The sequence below is a fragment of the Saccostrea cucullata genome, unplaced genomic scaffold, assembly GCF_032062105.1.
Source record: "Saccostrea cucullata isolate Sc308-1 unplaced genomic scaffold, CSIRO_AGI_Scuc_v1 ctg239, whole genome shotgun sequence".
Classification (NCBI taxonomy): Eukaryota; Metazoa; Mollusca; class Bivalvia; order Ostreida; family Ostreidae; genus Saccostrea; species Saccostrea cuccullata.
The window spans coordinates 136,351-157,845 of NW_026939884.1; the positions used below are offsets into that span (position 1 = coordinate 136,351).

The 21,495-nt window shown below is 34.9% G+C and overlaps 1 protein-coding gene across 1 annotated transcript; it reads right to left on the reverse strand.

Annotated features, from left to right (window-relative positions):
• Positions 1 to 370: 370 nt before the first annotated feature.
• On the reverse strand, positions 371 to 20,609 carry LOC134254169 (multiple epidermal growth factor-like domains protein 10). Its single transcript, XM_062736711.1, has 16 exons — positions 20,506 to 20,609; positions 15,751 to 15,828; positions 15,380 to 15,484; positions 13,921 to 14,137; positions 6,319 to 6,506; positions 5,552 to 5,737; positions 5,229 to 5,290; positions 4,584 to 5,125; positions 3,264 to 3,424; positions 2,768 to 3,031; positions 2,468 to 2,605; positions 2,218 to 2,352; positions 1,978 to 2,124; positions 1,306 to 1,414; positions 1,088 to 1,212; positions 371 to 954 (listed from the first exon to the last, which is right to left on the reverse strand). Exons 1-16 carry the CDS (start codon positions 20,552 to 20,554, stop codon positions 548 to 550), a joined length of 2,913 nt encoding a protein of 970 aa, XP_062592695.1. The 5' UTR covers positions 20,555 to 20,609; the 3' UTR covers positions 371 to 547.
• Between the last annotated feature and the right edge of the window lie 886 nt (positions 20,610 to 21,495).

Here is a 21,495-nt window from a genome sequence, read left to right on the forward strand (position 1 = left end):
AGTCACATTGCTTTGTTGCTTTCCTGTAATATGTATTTGTATAAAACACAAATATAAAACTGTATGAATTAAAGTATAGTTAATGTTACACTCAACTACATGCAATATTTATATATTGTTGATACAAATATAAAACTATATAAATTAAAGTTATTTTTACAGGGGGGGGGGGGGGTCACATCTGATAAAAAATAAAAAAAAAAATTAAGGGAAGTTCAACTGCAAAATGTGATATCATTCATTAATGGGTATAAGTGGTTCAAATTTTGCGATTTGTCCAAAATGTTATTTATTTTTGAGATGTTATTTTAGCAATTTAAAATTGAAACAAAAAGCTATTACAAATAAAACGCAATTAATTTTTAGCGATATTCAATTTTAGCGATCTCAGCACCCTCGCTAATAATGCCAAAATTAAATCCTCGCTAAAAATTCTACTTATACGATACTTATTTTGAAAATTGACCAGTATGCATATGAAATACATGTACTTTGAGCTGAAAAAGTTGATGATCATATAGGCAATAAAGGCACAGACACATATTTTCTATTCATCTGCTTTATCTCCTGTGTCCATTTTTAATTCGGAATTGTTTTCTCCTCCAATATTTATATCCTCTTCCTTCGTTTCCCGTACATCATCTAAAGAATTATTTTTACTTTCTACTCCGTCAATGTATTTGAAGTCACTTTCAGGGACACTTCCATTTGTAGTTGCCATGTTTGTCCCTGTTTCATCACTGTTGTCTTCTGTCTTGTTCTCGTCTTCTATGTTTGTGTTTTCTGGATGAGGTTCCTCTGTTGACGTATCACCAGCTGTGTTTTCTTGATCTGCTGACGGTTTTGCCTCCACATCTGTAGATTCACCACTGTACACTGCCGTGCTCTGCTCCAATAATGGAACTGCCTCTCCTCCATTCATTTTCTCATTTTCCACCGTTGCATTTGTGGTACCTTTAATTAATATATATTTTGATAAAGATTTAAAAGTCTTACATATGCATTTTGTTCCTCAAATTATTTAATAGTGATTCATTATTGAGGTCTCTTGAAAAAAACATTTTTTTTCTTGAATTTTGAAATTTACCTAAATTGTCTTGAATTTCAATGTCTTGCATTTCAATGGCATGACCATTACCATCAGCATTAGTCTTTTTGGAACTTATTGGCTCTACTTCGTTCAATTCATAATCTGCACCCTGGTTTCTTCTCCTACAAAAATTAAAGAACAATTATTATATGGGGTCCAGGGGACAAAACAAACAGAAACAAACCAGAGTTCCTTAGGGAAGGGAATTAACATACCACAGGATGAATCCGATGACAAAGGCAATGACCAGCAGACAAACAATGATTATAACAACAGCGATGATAGTCGACTGCATATCACTGGATGGGTTGGCAAGTGTAGCATCTACCAAATACAAGAGGACATTATACAATTATGGACTGTTTAGAAGGGAGACATTACCAATTATTAGGTCTAAGTAGGGTTGTCACCCAAGGGTGCAAAACCCTACTCAGACCTGATAATTGGTAATTAATGTCTCCTTTCTTAAAAGTCCATAATAGTTTTATTATCCTGAAGAATCTAAATTATCAAATAGAGTAGAAAATAGTGATCAAATCTCTTGTTTTCTACTCTGCTCCGATTCCATAGTTTCAAAATATGTCAACAGACAACTTTGATGTCATCGTTTGAATTTTTTGTGTACGATCCTGCATATTTAGCAATATGTACATGTATAATGATTAGAAATAAGAGTTATTTTGGCTTCAACCACTGTAATTTCATTCAAAGGGCAACAGTTGTCACTATGTGCGTGAGGAGACATCATGAATTGTCAAACATCATGTGACATGCTCTAAACCAATCAGATTGGGTGTATAATTCTGAAGAATAATAAAAGTACTGGATCCTTGGTGCCAATAATATTTAAACCAATTGCCAAGAGCTTTGATAAAATACATATTTACCATTTGATTTTAGCTTGGTTGTACAATACATTCCCTCATATCCAGATTTGCAAGAAGAACATGACCCGTTGGTTTTGTCACATACCACAGCACAATTGGAGCTACATTTTTGCATACAACCAGCACCATAGTAGTTGTCAGCACAATCTGAAAATATATTAAAGAAGGGAACATTATAAACATGCATTCAATAAAGGGGCTTTTCTAATGATTATCCAATATAAAGTTCTATCCCAATACCTTGATTACACATGGATCCAGTTTTGCCGGCTGGACACGAGGAGCATGATCCATCCACCTTGTTACATGGCACACCCATCCCACAGGTGTTACAGGTGCCCGTGCAATTATTACCATAAGTACCTGAGGTACAATCTGTAATAAAAAAAAACATTATATATTTATTCCGCCACTTGGTCTATTAGTAAAAAATTGCATAGCAAAAATTATACATGGACTTGAAAATACCAAAATATGCAAAAGAATCTACCAGTTCTGCACAAAGGGTCTGTTTTTGTGTAGCCACTTTTGCACGTGCAGTGCCCAGTCATTGTGTTGCATGTTCCAGTTTCACAGTTGGAAGAGCAGTTGAATTTACAGTCAATGCCATAATTGTCATTGTTGCATGCTGAAAAGATATTAAAAAGGGATATTTATGAACCAAAGTGTTGTTACAATTTTCCAAAGTGCATTTTTGCATATAAACTCCCTACTCAAGTCAACAATAATTAAAAAAGATACCGGTATTGTCAAAATTGAGTGAAGCTGATTAAATTGGTCAGAAACTTACTCTCGTTACAATGTAAACCCTGGTAGCCTGCAAGACATCTCGTATTATTAGATGTCAAATCGCAAGTTCCATTGATGTGTGAGCATGACTGGATGCAATTGCTGCTACACCTGATATCGCAGTTATCTCCCGTATATGAATTGCTGCTACAACCCGATATACACTTTCCTGTATCCATTTCACAAGATCGACCAGAGCCCGATGACTGGCAGTTAGAGCTACACATCATGGCGCATCGGCTTCCGTAATATCCTTCCATGCATGCTGTAAAAAAAACGAGAACGGTGTTTGTTTATTCCAACGAGGTGCATATTCTGCCTAACCACAATGAAGGTTTAGGCGAATCTTATCCAAGTAACACTGGAATTGCTTCATACGGATATGCTTCATTCATGATTAAGTTGATTGCTGAGGTTTTGGACTTGGAAAACGTTAATATTTTAAACTTTTGTCTGGTAAAAAGTAATTCAGTATCTCGTACTGTGTTTATACTTACGGAAGATCTCTGTGATGCTATCGATGTACGTGGAAAATATGTCTTGAGCGGTCAGTGCGAGATACCTCGTCACGCTGGTAATGTTAGACCAACAGGGTAACGAGGACACGCCTCCACAGCCAGGCTTATTGACTACGTTGTAGAAAACTCGGTATTTCAACCTAAAAAGTATTGTATTATTATAAAACCCTTATTCCTCAACAATGTTTAAATGACTCTTACTTAATGCTTTGAATATGCCATTTTTGGCATTTCCTTGAATAGCAATTACTAATTGGTTGTAAGTTTAGGATATCATTTTTTTCTGTTTATTTTTCAAAAATATTTCTATATCATGACACAAAACAACATTAGATTTTAGAAGCTGTGACTGTGGTTCTTTAAGTTTGTATACAATTTATTTTAAAGGGGCTCAATATTTCGAATCCATCCTTATTACGTATTGACTTGAATAGAAGAGTTCTAGAGATGTAAACAAAACACGGATTTACATCACAGGTGCCTGTAGACAGGACCCCCCCTCCCCAATATAGACCCCCGGGCCTGTTACACTTTTATCACATAAATTATATATGGATGACACATTTGTGATATGATCTATCCTATCAACTCAGAAAATTTGCTTAAACTAACATTTTATAAAAATTTCTACCCCTCTGTATATATAAATAGAGTATAGGTTAGATTTTATAGAACGTTTGTTTTAGGTAATTTTTCGATTTGTTGGTATACATCTTATCACAAATATGTCAATGAAAGATTATTTATGAGAAAAAAGAAAAAGCCCAGGGGTCTATAAACTCAAGCACCTGTGATTTACATTGTGCATCTTCATTAGCAACTAGAGCCGAAAGTAACGTTATTCCTGGATACCCCCGACATTATTAATGTTATCCCGCTAAATACACGTATAGATTGTTAGCAGGAATTATAATGGATACAAAACAGGAATAATATTATTACCAGTATTCGAAGAAATTTAAAGTGAAAACATAAAGCAAAAGGATCCCAAAATTTACTGAATATTATTTTTTAATGTGCAAGGAAACGATATCTTTTAGTTTAATATAGTACATTATAATCGTATATATTTTTTCATTCGTTTATTTTTTATTTTAAAGATTTTAAAACTGTTTAATAATGAAATTCAAAGCTTGCTTATACACATGAATAGCTGCAGAACTGTAGCTCTCTGCTTGAGAAAATTCGCACAGATAAAGCAGAGATTAGCGCTCTCTGCTTTATCTGTCCGAATGTTCTCAAGCAGAGAGCTACAGTTCTGCAGCTAATACATGAACAGAGTTACTTTAATATTCTTACGAAGTTGCAAAGTCGGGATAAGGGTTGATCATTAGAGCTCCCGTGCCAGGATTAAATCTGTCTGTGGTCAATCGACGAACAAAAAATCCAGGGAATTCCGGAAAGACGGTGAGATCTAAGGGCAAGTATTTACTGAACAGTGTGGGGGTAGATTCATTTAACATTGTCACGTTGTTACCAATACTACCCCTCAATAAAACAAAATCAAACACAACCACGCCGAGGATGTTCGAAGAGTCTCTTTTGTTACTCAAACAGTCCAGTCCGTCACTGCCACAGCTCTCGTTACTGCAGTATCTCAGTGACGTTGCATTAGATAAATCTACACACATGTTGTCATCAAAATAACCAGAACACAGAAAAGCCAGGTCCCTAATGTCTGTTCCATTGTCGTATGTGCCGCTACAAATTTCAAAGGTTGTGTTATGGCAGTCAAAGCCATCATACAGACACAGTTCGTTGTTACATTCACTATCACACACGCGGTTAGCAAACTTATTCTTACACTGCATACAATCCTTCCATATACAGTTTCGATCACGCTGTAAAATAGTGAAATAAGTAAATTAATGCAAAGTGAGTGATATATTGAAAGGCAAGACAGGTTATTAGCAAGATTTTTTTTAAATTGTAAAGGATACTTGCCTCACATCTAACTTGACAATTGTAGCCAGTATATTCACTGGGGCATTGGCATGTGTAGTAACCTATAGTAGAAGATAGACGTAGTTAATATTAAAAAAAAATAAAAGAGAAAAATAATTCTTATAATAACATCCGTACGGACAACGGGTGATCAAAACAGCTCACTCGAGCTTTCAGCTCAGGTGAGCTAAGAACCCTCTATTATATCAAGCATAAAGTATACAAAATTCCTGAAATTTCAAAAAGTTTACAAATCGTTAATGCCATACACCTTAAAAAAATTAAGAAACTCATTTAAAAAAAAAACAACTTTCCAAGTATACCTGTTTTATCCATGCAGGTTCCCCCGTTTTGACACGGGGATGAGCTACATTCGTTAGTTGTGTTGATGGCACAGGTAGGGCCACTCGTCCCCACGGGACACACGCACCTACAGGTAGCGCCAGCATCCGGCACAGACACTCCACCATTTTCACAACCGCAGTCAACTTTATACTGGCAACTATCTCCTACAAAAGAACATTTCGTTCTAAATATAGCGAAGACCTATGGGCATGATAGGACCGGGTGAGTTTTAAGTTGAGTTTTAGTCTAAAGTTATGATTTTTTTTTTTTTATAAACTTGATTAAAGAATCGATTTCTGTTCTTGTGAATGAAAATGAATTTAGGTAAATACATCCTTATGGCATGTTGTAAAATTTGAAATTACCAGGTGGTATAATACATACACTTTAGTTAGTTATCAAAATGAAAATTAGATTTTGTAATTTACTCCCATCCGGTATATTCAAAAGTTACAAAACGGTACAGAGATGAAGTCAACGGTTTTCATTTCAGTATTTAGAGATAAGAGACACCTTAGCTTTTCATTAATCATGTACCACGATATTGAATTATATCTTTTATTTTTCTTTACTTTCAGTTAATTAAACGGTAAAGTCTAAAAATATATATATTGTCTATTTTCGGTATAAGCAATTAACTGTTCATAAAAAATGATGAACAAGATTAGTATTCTATGACCAATCTGATCGACCCTTTTAAAATGGAAATAATGCAAAAAAAAAAAAATAATTAAACATATATTACCATAGTAACTGCTATTGCAAGGACATGTTCCATTGCATTCTGGGAATGAGCCGCCATTGTAACACAGAGCACTACAGTTGGTCATCGCTTCACAGTAAAGTCCAACGTATCCTCCTTGACATTCACACGTTGGGAATTTATTGAATTGTCCATAGACACAACTTCCGTTATTTAAGCACACAGACGTACTGAAATGTATAAAAACCGAGAAATACAATCGAGCACTGCTAAAGCTATTTATAGATATCCACGATAGAATTCAATCATAAACTTCATGTAGATACTAAAACAAACTCCCATCCTTCATAAACCACTGCTGGTAAAGTGCGAATCGAGAAAATCTTGGTTTCGGACACTAGCTACTATTGGCACCTGTGAAATATCTGGTTTATGGTATTTTTTTTGAAATTTCAAAATAAAAATCAACTTTCACAAAGCAACATGATTAAATATCTGATGGATTGAATTCGTTTTGTACCCAAAAGGCGCCCCATATCGAAACATTGTATAAAAATAGCTATTTACATCGTGTTTTTCACGTATTCGTGTTCTATTACGAAATAGAGGACAAGAAGATAAATTGGACAGGTTAGTAGATTTATTTTTATTAATCATACGTTATTTAACATTAAACAATGTTTTTTTAATAAAATATTTTACAAATTTGCTGATAACTAGCAAAATTATTTTGAAGACGCTACAATTGGTTTCTGTAACACTTAAACACAGGCGACTATTTACTTGTGTAAATGCGACAATTGGTTTACGTATGTGAGACTCTTGGTTTATGTAGCTAAAATGTGAAAAATACGAAATTTTGAACACTTCCATGATATATGAACATAGATTTTGTTGTATATAGTAATTTTTAATCAGTCTTTTCTCTCTCTCTCTCTCTCTCTCTCTCTCTCTCTCTCTCTCTCTCTCTCTTCAGTGTTATTAATAAATAGTATTCTTAATTTTACTTTTAGATGGAGATAGACGGAACATTGCAGTCAAATGAAGAACTCATACAACAACAAAATGCACCAGTGAAAATCTATAAATGTATTAGCTGTAGTTTTTCGTCAAAATGGCGATCGAGCTTATTGAGACATAAGAGAACCCACAATGGTAATATATTTGCTTGCAATATTTGCAGCAACAAGTATCAAACTAATAGTGCTTTGAGCGAACACAAGAGGATAAAACATGAAGAAGGGCTAGTATGTAGTCATTGTTCAAAAAGATTTCACTCTAGACAAGGTTTAAATCAACACAATATGCGAGTTTTAGGAAATTATAAATTCAGATGTGACATATGTGAAAAAACGTTTTATAATAAAAATCACTTCGACTGTCATATGAACAATCACAGAAATTATAGGCCCCACAAGTGTCCAAAATGCAAAAAGGCCTTCATTTATAGATCATCGTACAATGACCACATTAAAACCTGTGGGACGAATGAAGGCCACCAATGCCACATTTGCAACATGTCTTTTGGGAGCCAGCCAACGCTTAGAAACCACATGCAGGGAAAACATAGCGAACGCACACATGTATGCGAGGTTTGTGGGAAATACTACAAATGGGCAGCAAGCTACTACAGGCATATAAAGAAACACTCGTGATTAAGCACATTTCTATTGTTGTTATTTACGAAATTTTCTCCATTAATAAAAAGTGAAATTAAACATGGTTATTATTATTTTTATTTAAACAATTTATATTATATCAGGAAGTTCAATTCCTGCCCTCGTATGTGGAAATATTTTTGTCTCGTCAATTCTGTATCTTTCAGCTCTAACCCCCCTTGTTCCTCTTGCAGGTTCATCCAAAGAGCTTATTGTCCCTTTCTTTCTCTTAGGATTCCTTTTTTTCTCATCTTGTAAATCAAACCTATGGTCACTAAAACATAAAGTACTCAGTAATTTTCGGTTAATCTTGGCATTTAACTTTTTCTTTAAATATGAAATACAAAATGAAGCTAGTGTAAAGAAAAAAATTATAATTACTTCATCTCAATTATCTTCAGCCCCCGAAGGTGGTCTATTGTTGGGATTTTAACAGTCGTGTTGATGAGGTTTTCACATTTTTCCAAGGAACGGACTGGATACACTCTTGATGAGGAAGTGTGCATATAAAATCCCCTAAAAAAACAAAATCTTATTGCACTTAATTATCTAAAGAAGTGCGGCTTTCAAGTCAAGTCCTTACAGAACACATGTAAGACGTCTCATAATTTCACACACTCACCTATCAGAATTTAGTCTTGTAGCGTATAAATCGCAAGCAGTATATAGCGCATGCTTCACTTCATCAGCCCTTAAAACCCCACTTCCTTTTGCATCCCAGTCCTGGAAAGCACCAAACAAATTCTCGTTGTCAAGAGTTCCAAGACTTCTAGCATTGTAGGATCCTGCAGTAAAAGCATAAAGCTGTGAACGACGGTCAATATGCACTAAAAGACCTTCAAATAGTACTACTGGTACATCTTTAACATGTTTTCCAGGTGGTGGGAAAACATCAAATCTCACATTGTTCAGTAACCATGTTCGTAAATTTTGTTCGTATTCATGTCGGACAAGACTTGTAAGGCCCCGTTCGTCTTGTGCCCTGTACCAATTCCTCATCAAAGAACAAAAGTTTGCCTCGTTTTCAAATCCGATTTCCCGCATGGCATTTTCAACCTCTAAGCTGAACGTTTTGATGGCAAATCCAACATTTTGTTTATCAACTAAGTCTTGTACTAGTGCAAGATTTAAGTTTGACCCATTCGATTTTCCATTTTTTGCAGTTTCTACCCATGCTTTTCTTGAAATTTTTGCTTTTGGCATGCCTGTGCTGCATATCTTTGTTCTCATGTTTGTCAAAAGATGTTCAGGATCTAGGAACTCAAGCAAGTGTTGTGATTCAGAAGGTATATATTTTGGCTGGCAATACCAGAAACGTGGTTTCTGTGAACCACTGATCGTGCAACCATCCTGAAATGTTGCTTCATCACGCCACTTCTGTAATTCACGAGGATAAATACAAGCCGCTTGTACTGCATTCAAAAAGTGTTTGGGGATTTTTTTCTGAATAAAACTTTTAACTATAGAGCGTAACGACTGCGGTTGAAATATCTTCCTTCCAATATCAACAGTGGATCCATCACCAAACTTTTCCACAAATTTGTTCACAATTTCACATTTCCTCATACTTGACAGCGACTGTATGCCATTCTTCTTTAGCTTCTTGTTAATTGGTCTGCAAAATGAAATTATTTCTTGCTTAGTCAGTTTGTTCAATGAAGCGGCTGTGGATATTATGTCGAGGAATTCTTCTTTTGAACAATGTCTCCGTTTTCCATTTTCACAAAAACTAATCCACATTGCATTCTTCTCATAATCATCAAAATCCTTTAAGGTTTCTTTGTCATTCTGTGCTGGAAGATAGAACTTACTGAAATCGTCAACAAGATCGTTGTTAACTTCAATTTCGATGTCCGTGTTTTCATTTTCCCCTATTACTAGTACTTCTTCAGTTATTTGTTGAATTCCCTTTCCAGTTCCAATGTCATCGTCTGCTGTTTGTAAAATCCCTGTTTCGATGTCTTCAGCAATTTGTCCGTTTTCTTTACGATGAATTGTTAATGTCTCTTTATCTGAATTTAGAAGTTCCCTCCAGTTTAATGGAGTTCTGGGAGTATTTTTCTTCTCCTCAAGGTAGCCAATACAGAATTGATGAACTATGCCATTTTTTGTGCGCACTTCTTTACACTGAACATCGAATCTACTCTTCAAATCTTCAAAACTTTCAATACTATCTATCTTAAGTGAATCAAAAATGTTTTTCACAATTTGGTGTTTAGGCATAGAGCACGCTTCTGTCCAGACATCTTTTGAAAGCTGTAATAAGGTAAGAGGTTCATTTCTCTCTCCACGCAATGCTAATCGAGCAAACGCACCATCAAAACATTGTGCCACAATGTTGATACCCCTTTCTTTACAACATTTCCTTACTTCTGCGAGTATATCTGAAGCTTGCTGACAAGTAAAACTGTAGCCAGTGAGACAATATGCTACTGGACATGAGTGTGGAATCTCTGGTTTGTAATAACGGTCAAAGTCAGACAGCATGATTACCAGCACTTGTTTTGCAATATCTCTTGTCAGTGAATTCGAAGCCAACACACAATTTTGGTACTTCCGAAAGCTTGTTTCTATTTCCTCTGTCCATACTATTTCCATGTTGCTCTCACAAACATCGTTATCTTCGTTTCTTCCGTGAGATAAGTAAAGATCGTTCACGTTATTAATATGAACAGAATTGTGTGAACAAGGATTTGCTGTTAATGATCCTACTTCACAAATGAAATTGCTTTTCGTTTCAATGTATTCAGCAATATCCGACTTCAGCTCTTTTAACTTTGGATGAAGCTTAGTTGGTCTTTTAGGACAAGCAACTCCATAAATATCCACTATAATATCCCACATCTTCTGCCAAAGGTTTTCTGAGAAAGTTGCCTCTATAACAGTTGTTACGTTTGGTAGCCAACAAACCAGCAATGCTGAATTCACTTTCATAGCCTGCATTTCCAACATCAATTGCAATACATATCTGGTAGGAATTCTGTAGTAAGGCCCAGCTGCAGATGAATAAGGACATTTGATTTCGATAGCTTTCTCTACTTTGTCATTTCGTCGAAGACTGCCATCAGGGCTGACTACACAAAATGGTTTACCATTTCTTTCAATAATGTGAGCGCCTTCTTCTTGGAAATGCAAATCTGGGTAAAAGGTTGGAAGAACTGAAGCTATCAAAGTTGCCATTCCATTGACTTCATTCTGTTCTCCGTGCGCCATTCTCTTCCTTGTTTCCTCGTTTATGGGATCCTTTTCTTTGTTGCGGAATTTCTCATCAAAATGTTCTTGTTCCCGTTTCAATGATTCAAGACCTATTGCTGCATATGCTGTGCTTCCAGTTATAGAAGCTTTGCTGCGGATATCAAACCACTCAGGGGATCGCTGTTTGACATAATTGCATGAAATATGCAGTGGAATGTTGTAACGATGTGCGAATTCTTTATCCATGGCAACTAAGCACTTGTAATTAGGCTGATAATCCAAATCTACCTTGTTTGATATTGGATATGGAATTCCATTCATAACTGAGCCGATACGCAATATATCGCTTGTTGTCTTGGTTATATCTGACATAACTATTCTTATGTCACAAAGTGAAATCTGAATTTTACTTAGAACATACGCCACTTTGGACTCCTTCCATTTTGATCCAGCTTCAGATTTTAGCTTTTCTATTGTGTATTCTCTTTTAGTCTTCAGCTCTCGGAGATCTCTTTGTCTTCTGCTTAGTATTTTCACTATTTGAGGAAGCATTGTGGTGAATTGTTTTTTAGTTTGGTTGTCTTTATCAATGTCTAGCTTTTCGTGTAGAGATCTTGCATTGGTAAGTACATCTAGTTCATCATGTAATCTTTCATTTCTTTCAATGAATGTGGGCTTTTTCTCAAATCCTAAGCAGTTCACATCCCCAAATTTGCCTCCAGGATTTAACTTTTTTAAATCCATACTCAGTTTAAAAGCAGTTGATTTAGACTCGCACTTCGATGCAATTTGTTCTATAACTGGAATCATAATGCCAGGTGATTGACAACTTTCTTTAATTGTGTCGTTCTCTGTTTCTAGAACTTGTTTGCTTGGAACAATAAAGTTAATCTTTGAATCCTTTGTTTCAAACTGGCCTAGCTGAACACCGTCTTCAAACGTTTGACCTTTGTGCTTTAGTCCTGACATAAATCTCAAAAATTTGTCTTTGAACAATTGCTTTCCTGTTCTCCAGAAGCGTTTCACATTGGAATCGTATCGCATTCCACAGGAATTGTGTGTTGCAAACCAAGTAACGACGTTCATGAACAGTTTATAGGAAATGTTGTTTAGAGGAAGGCTTTTGTTTGCCATAATTCTGATAAGATTTGTCCATTCCTCTACCTCTTCATTTTCAACTATGTATTCAGCCACTTGGGGTAGATAACTAGACACATCTTTGATAAAATGCTTTGCTTTGTCAGTTAATTGTCCACAATCTATGAAAACATTTGCTTCATCTTCTTTTCCGCTGTCTGCTTTATCTTGTATCTCATGATTTTCATTCTTTTCATTCTTTCCTCCATTCTCAGTTTCTAAAACCTTTTGTTTTTTTATTGGAGGGAGGTCCAAAGAATCTTCTATGTTGACCACTTTAATATTTCTTTTCTTTTCATTTGGAATGATACTTCTACCAGCTTTGAATTCTGTTTCGGGTGTTACTTTAAAATTTATATTTTGGAATGTTCTGTTTGGAAGAGTTCTTTTCTTGATAATTAATTGCTCTTTTGTATGATGATGGATAGTGTGATGCACTGTGTTTTCAAACGATGATCCTGTGAATTGACAGCGAAAACAACCAAATTCTGTCATCTGTAAGACAATTATATCGTATGTACTATAACCCTTGTAGTGTATATATATACAGCAGTAAAACGTCGCACCAGTTGGGAAAAAACACAAGCCAGAAGTAGCATTTACAGGTGCCGAAAGTCGCATATACAGCAATAATATTCGCATCGTTATTGGGAAACTAAGTATTGTATCAAAATGTGAGTCTTGTGAAACATTACAGAAAGAAAAAAATCATTTACGATTGGAATATCACTTACAAAAATAAGTTTTAACGTAATTAATGCAATATAATTTGTGTAAAACAAGTAAAACTTCTTATGTGGAAAAGTCAAGTAACACACATTTATAATGTGTTACTAAAGCAGTTACTGGTGTTTTTCTCGTATGCATTCATGGAACAAGCAATAATACAGTAAAAAAACATTTCATACATTAATAATTACCTCTTAATCAAATGAACTGTCATGCCGGCACGTTAAATTGATCTGTGTTGCCTCATTTATGTAAACCAATAGTAGCTAGTGTCCGAAACCAAGATTTTCTCGATTCGCACTTTACCAGCAGTGTAAACGTAGACTCCTGACAAACACTGTACATGTTTAACTTTTGACTATAGAGTTGGGGTCATTGGTAGTTATATATTTTTGTCATCAACAATGTACATATAATATTTGAATTCTTAATTATCGATTCCAAAGTGACGAACAACAAAGCTTATTGCTCTGTGATCTTGACAGTCTATTTGAGAGTTATTTCCCGTACACGATTTAGTAACACATTTGGATGTAAAGAGTAGATGGACAGAAAATCATGAATTCTTAATACTTGTATGTTCCCTCTAATCATAATATAATAATATATAGCGGATTTAACCTTTATATTTGAATGGATTATCGAATTATTTAAAAAAAAAGTAATAAACAAATAATTTGTCATAACAATTAAATTAAGAAATGTCTCTCTCTTTTTTTTTTTTTTTTTTTACTAATTACATTTTATTACAATGTTATTTGTAACGCCACTTTCAAAATTTTATGAAAAGGGGGTAGCTACTGTTTTGGTCCTACTCTGCTTCTGTAGCATAGTTCACATGCCTAGAGAGTAAAGTATTGACAAGTAGTAAATACCAGAGAGTGATATACACCACACACTTGTAGAGGAAGATAGGAATACTCACGACTGAGAGCACAGGTCCAGGCTATACTGGCACTCGCTTCCGGTATAGCCATTCGTACAAATACAGACTTCCTGCGTCCCCAGAAAATCACATGTACCGTTGTTTCTACACATTTTATCACAGGGTAACTTAAAGCTGCAGGTCTGTCCCGAATAACCAGGCTGACAGACACAGGTCGTTGTGTTGGCGTCACAACGTGCGAAATTATCGCATGTAACTGAAAAAAAATCCAAATGTGATTCCATACGATTAAACTAAATTAATTTTTGATCATAAAAAATATGCAAGAGTTGATGGGAAGAAAAGTATTTTTTCTTTGTATATACACCCGCATAATCATAATTAATACATTTTCATTTTGCAAATAACAACGCAAAGTGAAAAAAATATATCCCATAATTAAGGTCAGACAACATGATCCTCAAATTTATCTTTTGCATTTCTTGATATTACATAAAAATATGCATATTTGTCATTCTCTTGTGATTTCTACATGTTTTTTAAATGTTTTAAACATAAGTACATCAAACATTCTGATATAGGCCATTCAGATGATTACCCATATAGATTATATAAGAAATATCACCCTGTGGTATCTTGTCCAAATGACTGGTAAGGTACCCTAATTTTTTGTGAGGAAACTTGTTTAAATACCTAGATTTCACAGACAAATTCTTGGGGGAAATTATATATTTTTGAGGAACTTGTCGTCTGACCCTTAAGTTACATCTTAACACCTGTCATATTGTAAATTTTGAATTTACCGGGTGGCAGTTTCAATTTACAATTTTTTATTTACTGACACCCTGTTAATTTAAAATTTACAATACGACACTCCTTAATTTTTTTTTCCAAAGTTGTATGTCATAAAAGTTACATTTATTTAATATTTTGAAGACATGTGAGGCATATTAAAATCGCTTTCTTCTTCTAATTTAGCAAAAAAGAGAGTTGTACTCTTGTAAAAGGTTCAGATTTCTCGCTTATAATTCATTACAACGAAGAACATACTGTAAACCAACTTTTTATTCGCCTGCGAGAAATTTTCGCGAAGTTCGCAAATATTTGTCACCACATACCGGCCCTTAAAGTGTATGTGCCTATATCAACAACAGATCCAAAATAGGCTTGATCGCGAAAATTAATCGTTGCGAACTGGTTTATCTATGGTAAATCGCGAAATAAAGTCATCGCGAATAAAAGTTGGTTTACAGTATTGAAAAAAAATAATTAATGAACTTGATAAAACAAGCATATCATTAATTCTCTCAAAAATGAGTTCGATATTGTTCCCTATGCAAATTATGCCACTTCCAAATATGCACAGTAGAATAAACTATCGCACCCACGCACTCAAACAAGCACCTTACTATCCCCCCTCTCCCCCATCTTAAATCGTCACGAGCCTGAGGGGATAATACATGTACTAGTAATAAAACTGAGTGATGGAAATACGTACCTGAGCCACAGGTAACCCTTTTGTTTTTATCTACCGACTGACTGTCATCACAAAAGTAATTTCCATTTGTGTTCTCACATGTGCCTTTCGTACACGGGGCTGAACCTGAAGTAAGTGGATTCCAAAATGAAATGAATAAAGATTTGTGCATAGATATTTAATTATTGGTGTGCATGCGTCAGCAATGCTTAAATAAAATGCTTCTCAAACTGAAAGATAGGTTGTACGTTGCTCATATTTTGCTTATTAGCTAGAATATACCTAGCATATATGCACTAGTTACACCCGACTGTCTTCTGAGAAAATCAGGGGTGGTGGTCCGCGTGGTGGCGGTGTTGAGTTGTGGACTAGTATATATAAATGTTCCCTACCTTGACATTCGTTTACATCTGCGCACGTTCCCAGAATAGTTGCTTGAAATCCCGAAGAACAGTTAAAAGCGTGGACACCTGTAATTATAAGTTATTCAAGATACTATACAGTACTTCAGAATTTGACTTGCTTCAAATACAGATTTACTAGATTATATACAATACATTCATTTTTGTTCGATTTTTGTTTTGTTTGTTTCCTTTCATATTTATTTATTTTTTGGTTACTAGTAATTCATCGTCTCAAGCCTCGGTCCGGAGTCCGCATAGAGCTCTCTCCAGAATGGGTGAGGACATTTTGGCCGTGGTTTGCGACGGTGCTAGCAATTACACTATAGTTTTTACAAAGGAACTTGATATTTGGTCAGACGTCCGGGCAGGTTATGCCTATAAAGTAATCGTTTTGTAATGTTGTATATTTTGAATTTACCGGGTGGGACTAAATACAAAATTTAGTTGTTAACTTATCATGTTGTAAATTTTGTATTTATTGCCACCCGATAAATTCAAAATTTACAACATGACAACTCCAAAATATATTGTTTATAGAAAAAGCATGAGGATTTTATATGTATTACATAGATTAATAAAATTCTAGCATGTGTCAGCAGAGACATATAAAACCTCATAGTATTTAAATAAAATTCAAACAACAATACAATTCTCCGGCTCTATTACAACTTCAAGTTTGCAGAACCATTATGATCTGAAAACAATTATTAGATTTAACTGTACAGTTTGGGTGGTTTCCAACATGTTATATTTATAGAATTTGAAGACAAATTCTTCTGATAATGTGTTCATATATCTATCACGTTGTGATTTTTTATAGAAACAATTTTAGTAGCATATGTTTTAGCTGACTTTAAAATATACTCTTAATTTACTGTAATTATTTTAAACAACTTGAAAAACTTTAATTATGCTAATTACTATGTAACTCCGAATCTGGAAATTAATTATTTAATCAATTTACTCAACATGTCATGAGTTATTCCATCTAAGCCATCTGTCACTCATGCTCAGATTTATGCTAATTGCCTTTGTTATTATTATTTATATGTTACACGAATCATTGTTAATCAGTTTACTCCTAGGCTTTGGATTGTTCGGGTGCAGTTTTTGGATTTCCAGAATTCACCCTACCGACCCAAGTTTATAATTAAGTGCTATTCCATCGTTAGCATTTTTATGTTTTATTGTTGCCGGAAAGTTTGACACCTACATTCCCCGGTGATAATTTGGTGGAGAAATCCTAAGGGTATAACACCCGGGACTGCTGCTTATATTTTGTAGCAGTTTGATCCTGAGTACCATCAACTAAGCGAGTTCCCCCGAGACGACCTATCTTCAACAACACCATGCCAACCTGGAGAAAAGGAGTTTACCGCTCCTCCCCAACATCTAACCAGCGCCATTGTCTTTCGCGTCCTTGGATCACACCAGGACCAGCACGAATTTTCTCGACACCAGGATCCTTTCCACGGTGCTATAGGTGCGGGAAATCCTACTTCCACGGCCACCTTTTCACGTGTCCAGCTACACGTTCCGAGTGTTTCGTGTGCGGAAAACTTGGTCATTATGCGCAAGTATGTTTTTCTTCTGCAACAACACCTTACCGTTCCTCCCAAAGGAAATCATTTCCACTGGCGTCCATCGATCACTCAACGATCAAAAAGGATCAAGCCAAGGGGTCAGGACGAGCCTACTTGAAGACAAACCTGGGAAACCCGTCTGTAGGATCGTCTGACAACAATTAAGTCAGCAACAACATGCGATTCTACTGCAGGTGTGTGTTTTTCTCGGACTGCTACCAAATCTAGTCAGATGAGTGTTGCTGTTGCGGAGAGGCAAAGGAAGAGCATACTTTGCCTGCAGACTAAGTCCGTAAGCAAACAGCGAAGGGATTAAAAAAGAATAAAGAATTATTACGATAGGTTGCAGTTAGTAAAATCTTTACCATTCCAAGACCTAAGTTCAGAAGATATTTGCAATTTATTCAAATCAACAGGCCATACCACCCAACTAACTGCGTTACAGAATGAAAACAAGACCTTAAAGACAAAGATAAGTGAACTAATAACGAAATGTGAAAATCTCCAAACAGTGACATCCGCCCTCCATAATCGAATATCAACACTGCAAAGCAATCAAAAACCAACGAACAATGGAAATGGGAAATTCAACTCAGCTGAGCGTGTTACTAAAAGACATCCTTTTCTTCCGCTACCAACAGCAACCAAGAGTTACTGGTACCAACAACCCAGTGCTGTGCATTTCAGTTCCGGATATTCCTGAGACGAGGACGTCTCATTTTCCGAAGCGAGAGGGAAATATCACGTTGTGATTTTTTATAAAAACAATTTTAGTAGCATATGTTTTAGCTGACTTTAAAATATACTCTTAATTTACTGTAATTATTTTAAACAACTTGAAAAACTTTAATTATGCATGCTAATTACTATGTAACTCCGAATCTGGAAATTAATTATTTAATCAATTTACTCAACATGTCATGAGTTATTCCATCTAAGCCTTCTGTCACTCATGCTCAGATTTGTGCGAATTGCCTTTGTTATATTTTATTATTTATATGTTACACGAATCATTGTTAATCAGTTAACTCCTAGGCTTTGGATTGTTCGGGTGCAATTTTTGGATTTCCAGAATTCACCCTACCGACCTAAGTTTATAATCAAGTGCTATTCCATCGTTAGCATTTTTATGTTTTATTGTTGCCGGAAAGTTTGACACCTACATTCCCCTGTGATATATCATATAAAACATTTCTACAACTTTTAATACATATGTTTGCCTTTACAAAATTTAGGATTTGTGGCCAAAATTTGGCGCGCATTGAAGTCGTTCTTCTTTTTCTCTTCAGTTATAGATAAGTTGAAAAGGAAACCTGTATGGAGACTTGTGATGTAATCGGTAAGTTTTATTAAGTGCTATTTCTTAAGCATCTTTATCTATTACAAAACACTTTAATGTAATGTGTAGTATTGCTCCTTCAATCAGATTAAAAACCATCAAAACAGATTAAGTATAAATTACAAAACCAGAGTATATAATTCTCTAGATGCTACATTCATTTTGAACACTGTAACGCATTAGCCTTCAATTTTCCGTTTCCGCAATTAATCATCTAACGCGTTTAATGCGAATTACTCACTGAAGAGCTTATATGATTTAGCAAAAGAACAACGGGGAGTGGATGTGTTCACTTCATACAAGTAGAGCTTGAGATTTCAAAAAACTTCACCCTTCCTTGTTTATCTTGACACTAATATATTAAGTTTTTCTTTCAGTTCCCAACCAATGAAACCGGAAGGAACAATAAGTTTCCTCTTCCTATCTCCCTGTGTCTGTCTGTCTGTCTGTCTCTGTCATGCATGTATTTGGTTTTGCGTACTTTTTTTTTTTACATGCTTGCAGGTATTGAGCTGATTTTTGTCTATACCTTGATGAGTTACAACTAGATCAATTTTGATTTCTCGTTCAGCTTCTTCTGTCTTAAACATAATAACTGTCATTTTAATTTAAAAGGAGAACTATAAATTACAACCACTAGTAGAGAACGCTTGTTGATAACGGATCTCTTAAATCTGTATTTTTATTATCCCGTATATACTTTATATATATTATGTTTATACTATATGTCCCCCAATAACTTTGCCGATATATAGAACACTATAGAAAATAAAGCTACTATATACATGTGTCCCCTCAATAATAACGTCTGATGATCTTTTTTCTTGCTTTTGTTTGGAAGTTGAAAGTATTGAAAATGTATGGTTGTGCCCCCCCCCCCACAACAACTGAATGTAATTCCTACGGGCCTGGTACAATCTGTTGGCATAGAACGATTTATGGGTGTGATTGGCGGGAAATCTAATATTTTTGAGAATTTATATTATATGAATTGACAATTTTTTTCCCATTACACTATGATCTTTTTTATACTAGTAGTGAAATTTTATACCAAACTCCTTATGGTCTAAGGAAGACCTCTATTTTTTTTTAAGTCAAATGGTCAAAGGTTAAGGTTTTAAATTCATACATTCTTTATATATGTTATACTTTCATTACCGGGCGATATCTCAATTAGCTTTTGAGTACTGTAATTAAATTACAGCCGCCCTTCTGAACCCCCCCCCCCTTCAACCCCTGATCCACGCATGCTCTTAAATTTTTTTTTCAAATAATGCGGTGGACACCGATTTTCTAAATACGTTTGTACTTATTGCCTTAAAGTGTTTCCTTGTGTAGATATGAAACTGAGTTCTTAAGATACTGTTCCTTGCTAATCATATTATCCATGCACTATGGCTAATTTATGCCCCATTGTTATTTACTAGCAATGTAATTATATAATTTTTTAAAGAATCAAATCTTCATGAAATTCATCCTTTTAATTTTAGTATTGGTAAGATTTGGGACAAATTTATTACAAGTATTAGTATTAATTATTTTGCCTGAAAATCCGCTGTCTCGATGACCTTAAACGTTTATTACAAGTACATACATGTAGCTACTAAAGAAGGTGCGTATGGCTGGATATATAATGAGAAACAATTAGCAATTAGCATGATTAGAAGCAATCCCTTCACATTTCGTTCACTTATAAATTGTGTGTAAAATCTTGAAAAGAAATGACAAAAAATATTTAATTCTGTAGAAAGGTTTTTAAAGCATAAATTTTCTTTATGAGATCGATCAGCATTTTAAAAATATATAGATATATTTCCTTACCCTGTAAAGCACAGACAATCCAAAAGATGAAAAAATACCCCATAGTCATCCTTATTGCACTGCAAGTTATAACAAACAAAATAAGCTTTACACTGTAGTGTCTGACTCGATCAAAGGCGACAAAGTTTCGTCTTCCGGGGTGGGGACTAAAAAGTTCACACTTTTAAATTTGAACAAACATACTAGTTTTTGCCTGTAGTTGTAATCCCGGCGTGTGATGGGGAGGCCTCTTTGTTACACGGCCAGCCTCTTTGTGAAGGTCACTTTCCTCCGCCGCGACTTCCTGTGGATTCATGGTCATTTCCTATCTAGATTCGGATGTATTTATCTTTCGCCACAGCTTACACATAATTAAAGTCAAGATATGATGGAAACCATGAAACCTTGTGACGAATTAACAAATCAACAACAGATTTAAGCTTCTGAATTGACGGCCCTGAAGATTTTCAAACTTCACTCACTGTTACTGACATGACAGATTGATGCATCAGAATTCTAGAAATTTTGCCTGCCAGTTTATTTTTTTTTTTGCATTTTTTTCCTGGTCGTAATACTGGATAAAGATAGCTCAATTGTCTTAATATAGTTTTAAGTCTAAAAATTCGATTAGGAATAAAATAATTTAAGACTCAAATGCATTTTACGTGTATATTGACCAGAGATTAAGAATCAATCAAATATATAATATCTGGTATTGTATAATTTCGAAAATGTACTTTTAATTTTATCATGGTGGTAGTGAACTGTCTTCCTGGTCAAGTTAATCGGACGTTCTCGGGCTCATTAGCCTAATTAAATCTCTGTCGATTATGTGTGAGGTCTTTCTGGAATGCAATTTTATTACACAATCAAAAGATTGTTTTTTTTTTCAATAAAATGTAGAAGATTCATTTTTGCTAAAGCGGACGAAAGAAATTGACGTTTAGTCACATCACACTTGTACTAGTATATGATATAAATAACTGCATTTCACCCTCATTCTCAAATCTT

Excerpts from the sequence above, each read along its gene's own strand:
- LOC134254169 (XM_062736711.1), bottom strand. The coding sequence starts at position 20,554 with ATGACTATGGGGTATTTTTTCATCTTTTGGATTGTCTGTGCTTTACAG. Across the intron at positions 5,738-6,318 it reads TTGCAATAGCAGTTACTATG|GAGATAGTTGCCAGTATAAA; the intron begins GTAATATATGTT and ends GTTCTTTTGTAG. Across the intron at positions 2,606-2,767 it reads GGGTTTACATTGTAACGAGA|CATGCAACAATGACAATTAT; the intron begins GTAAGTTTCTGA and ends ATATCTTTTCAG.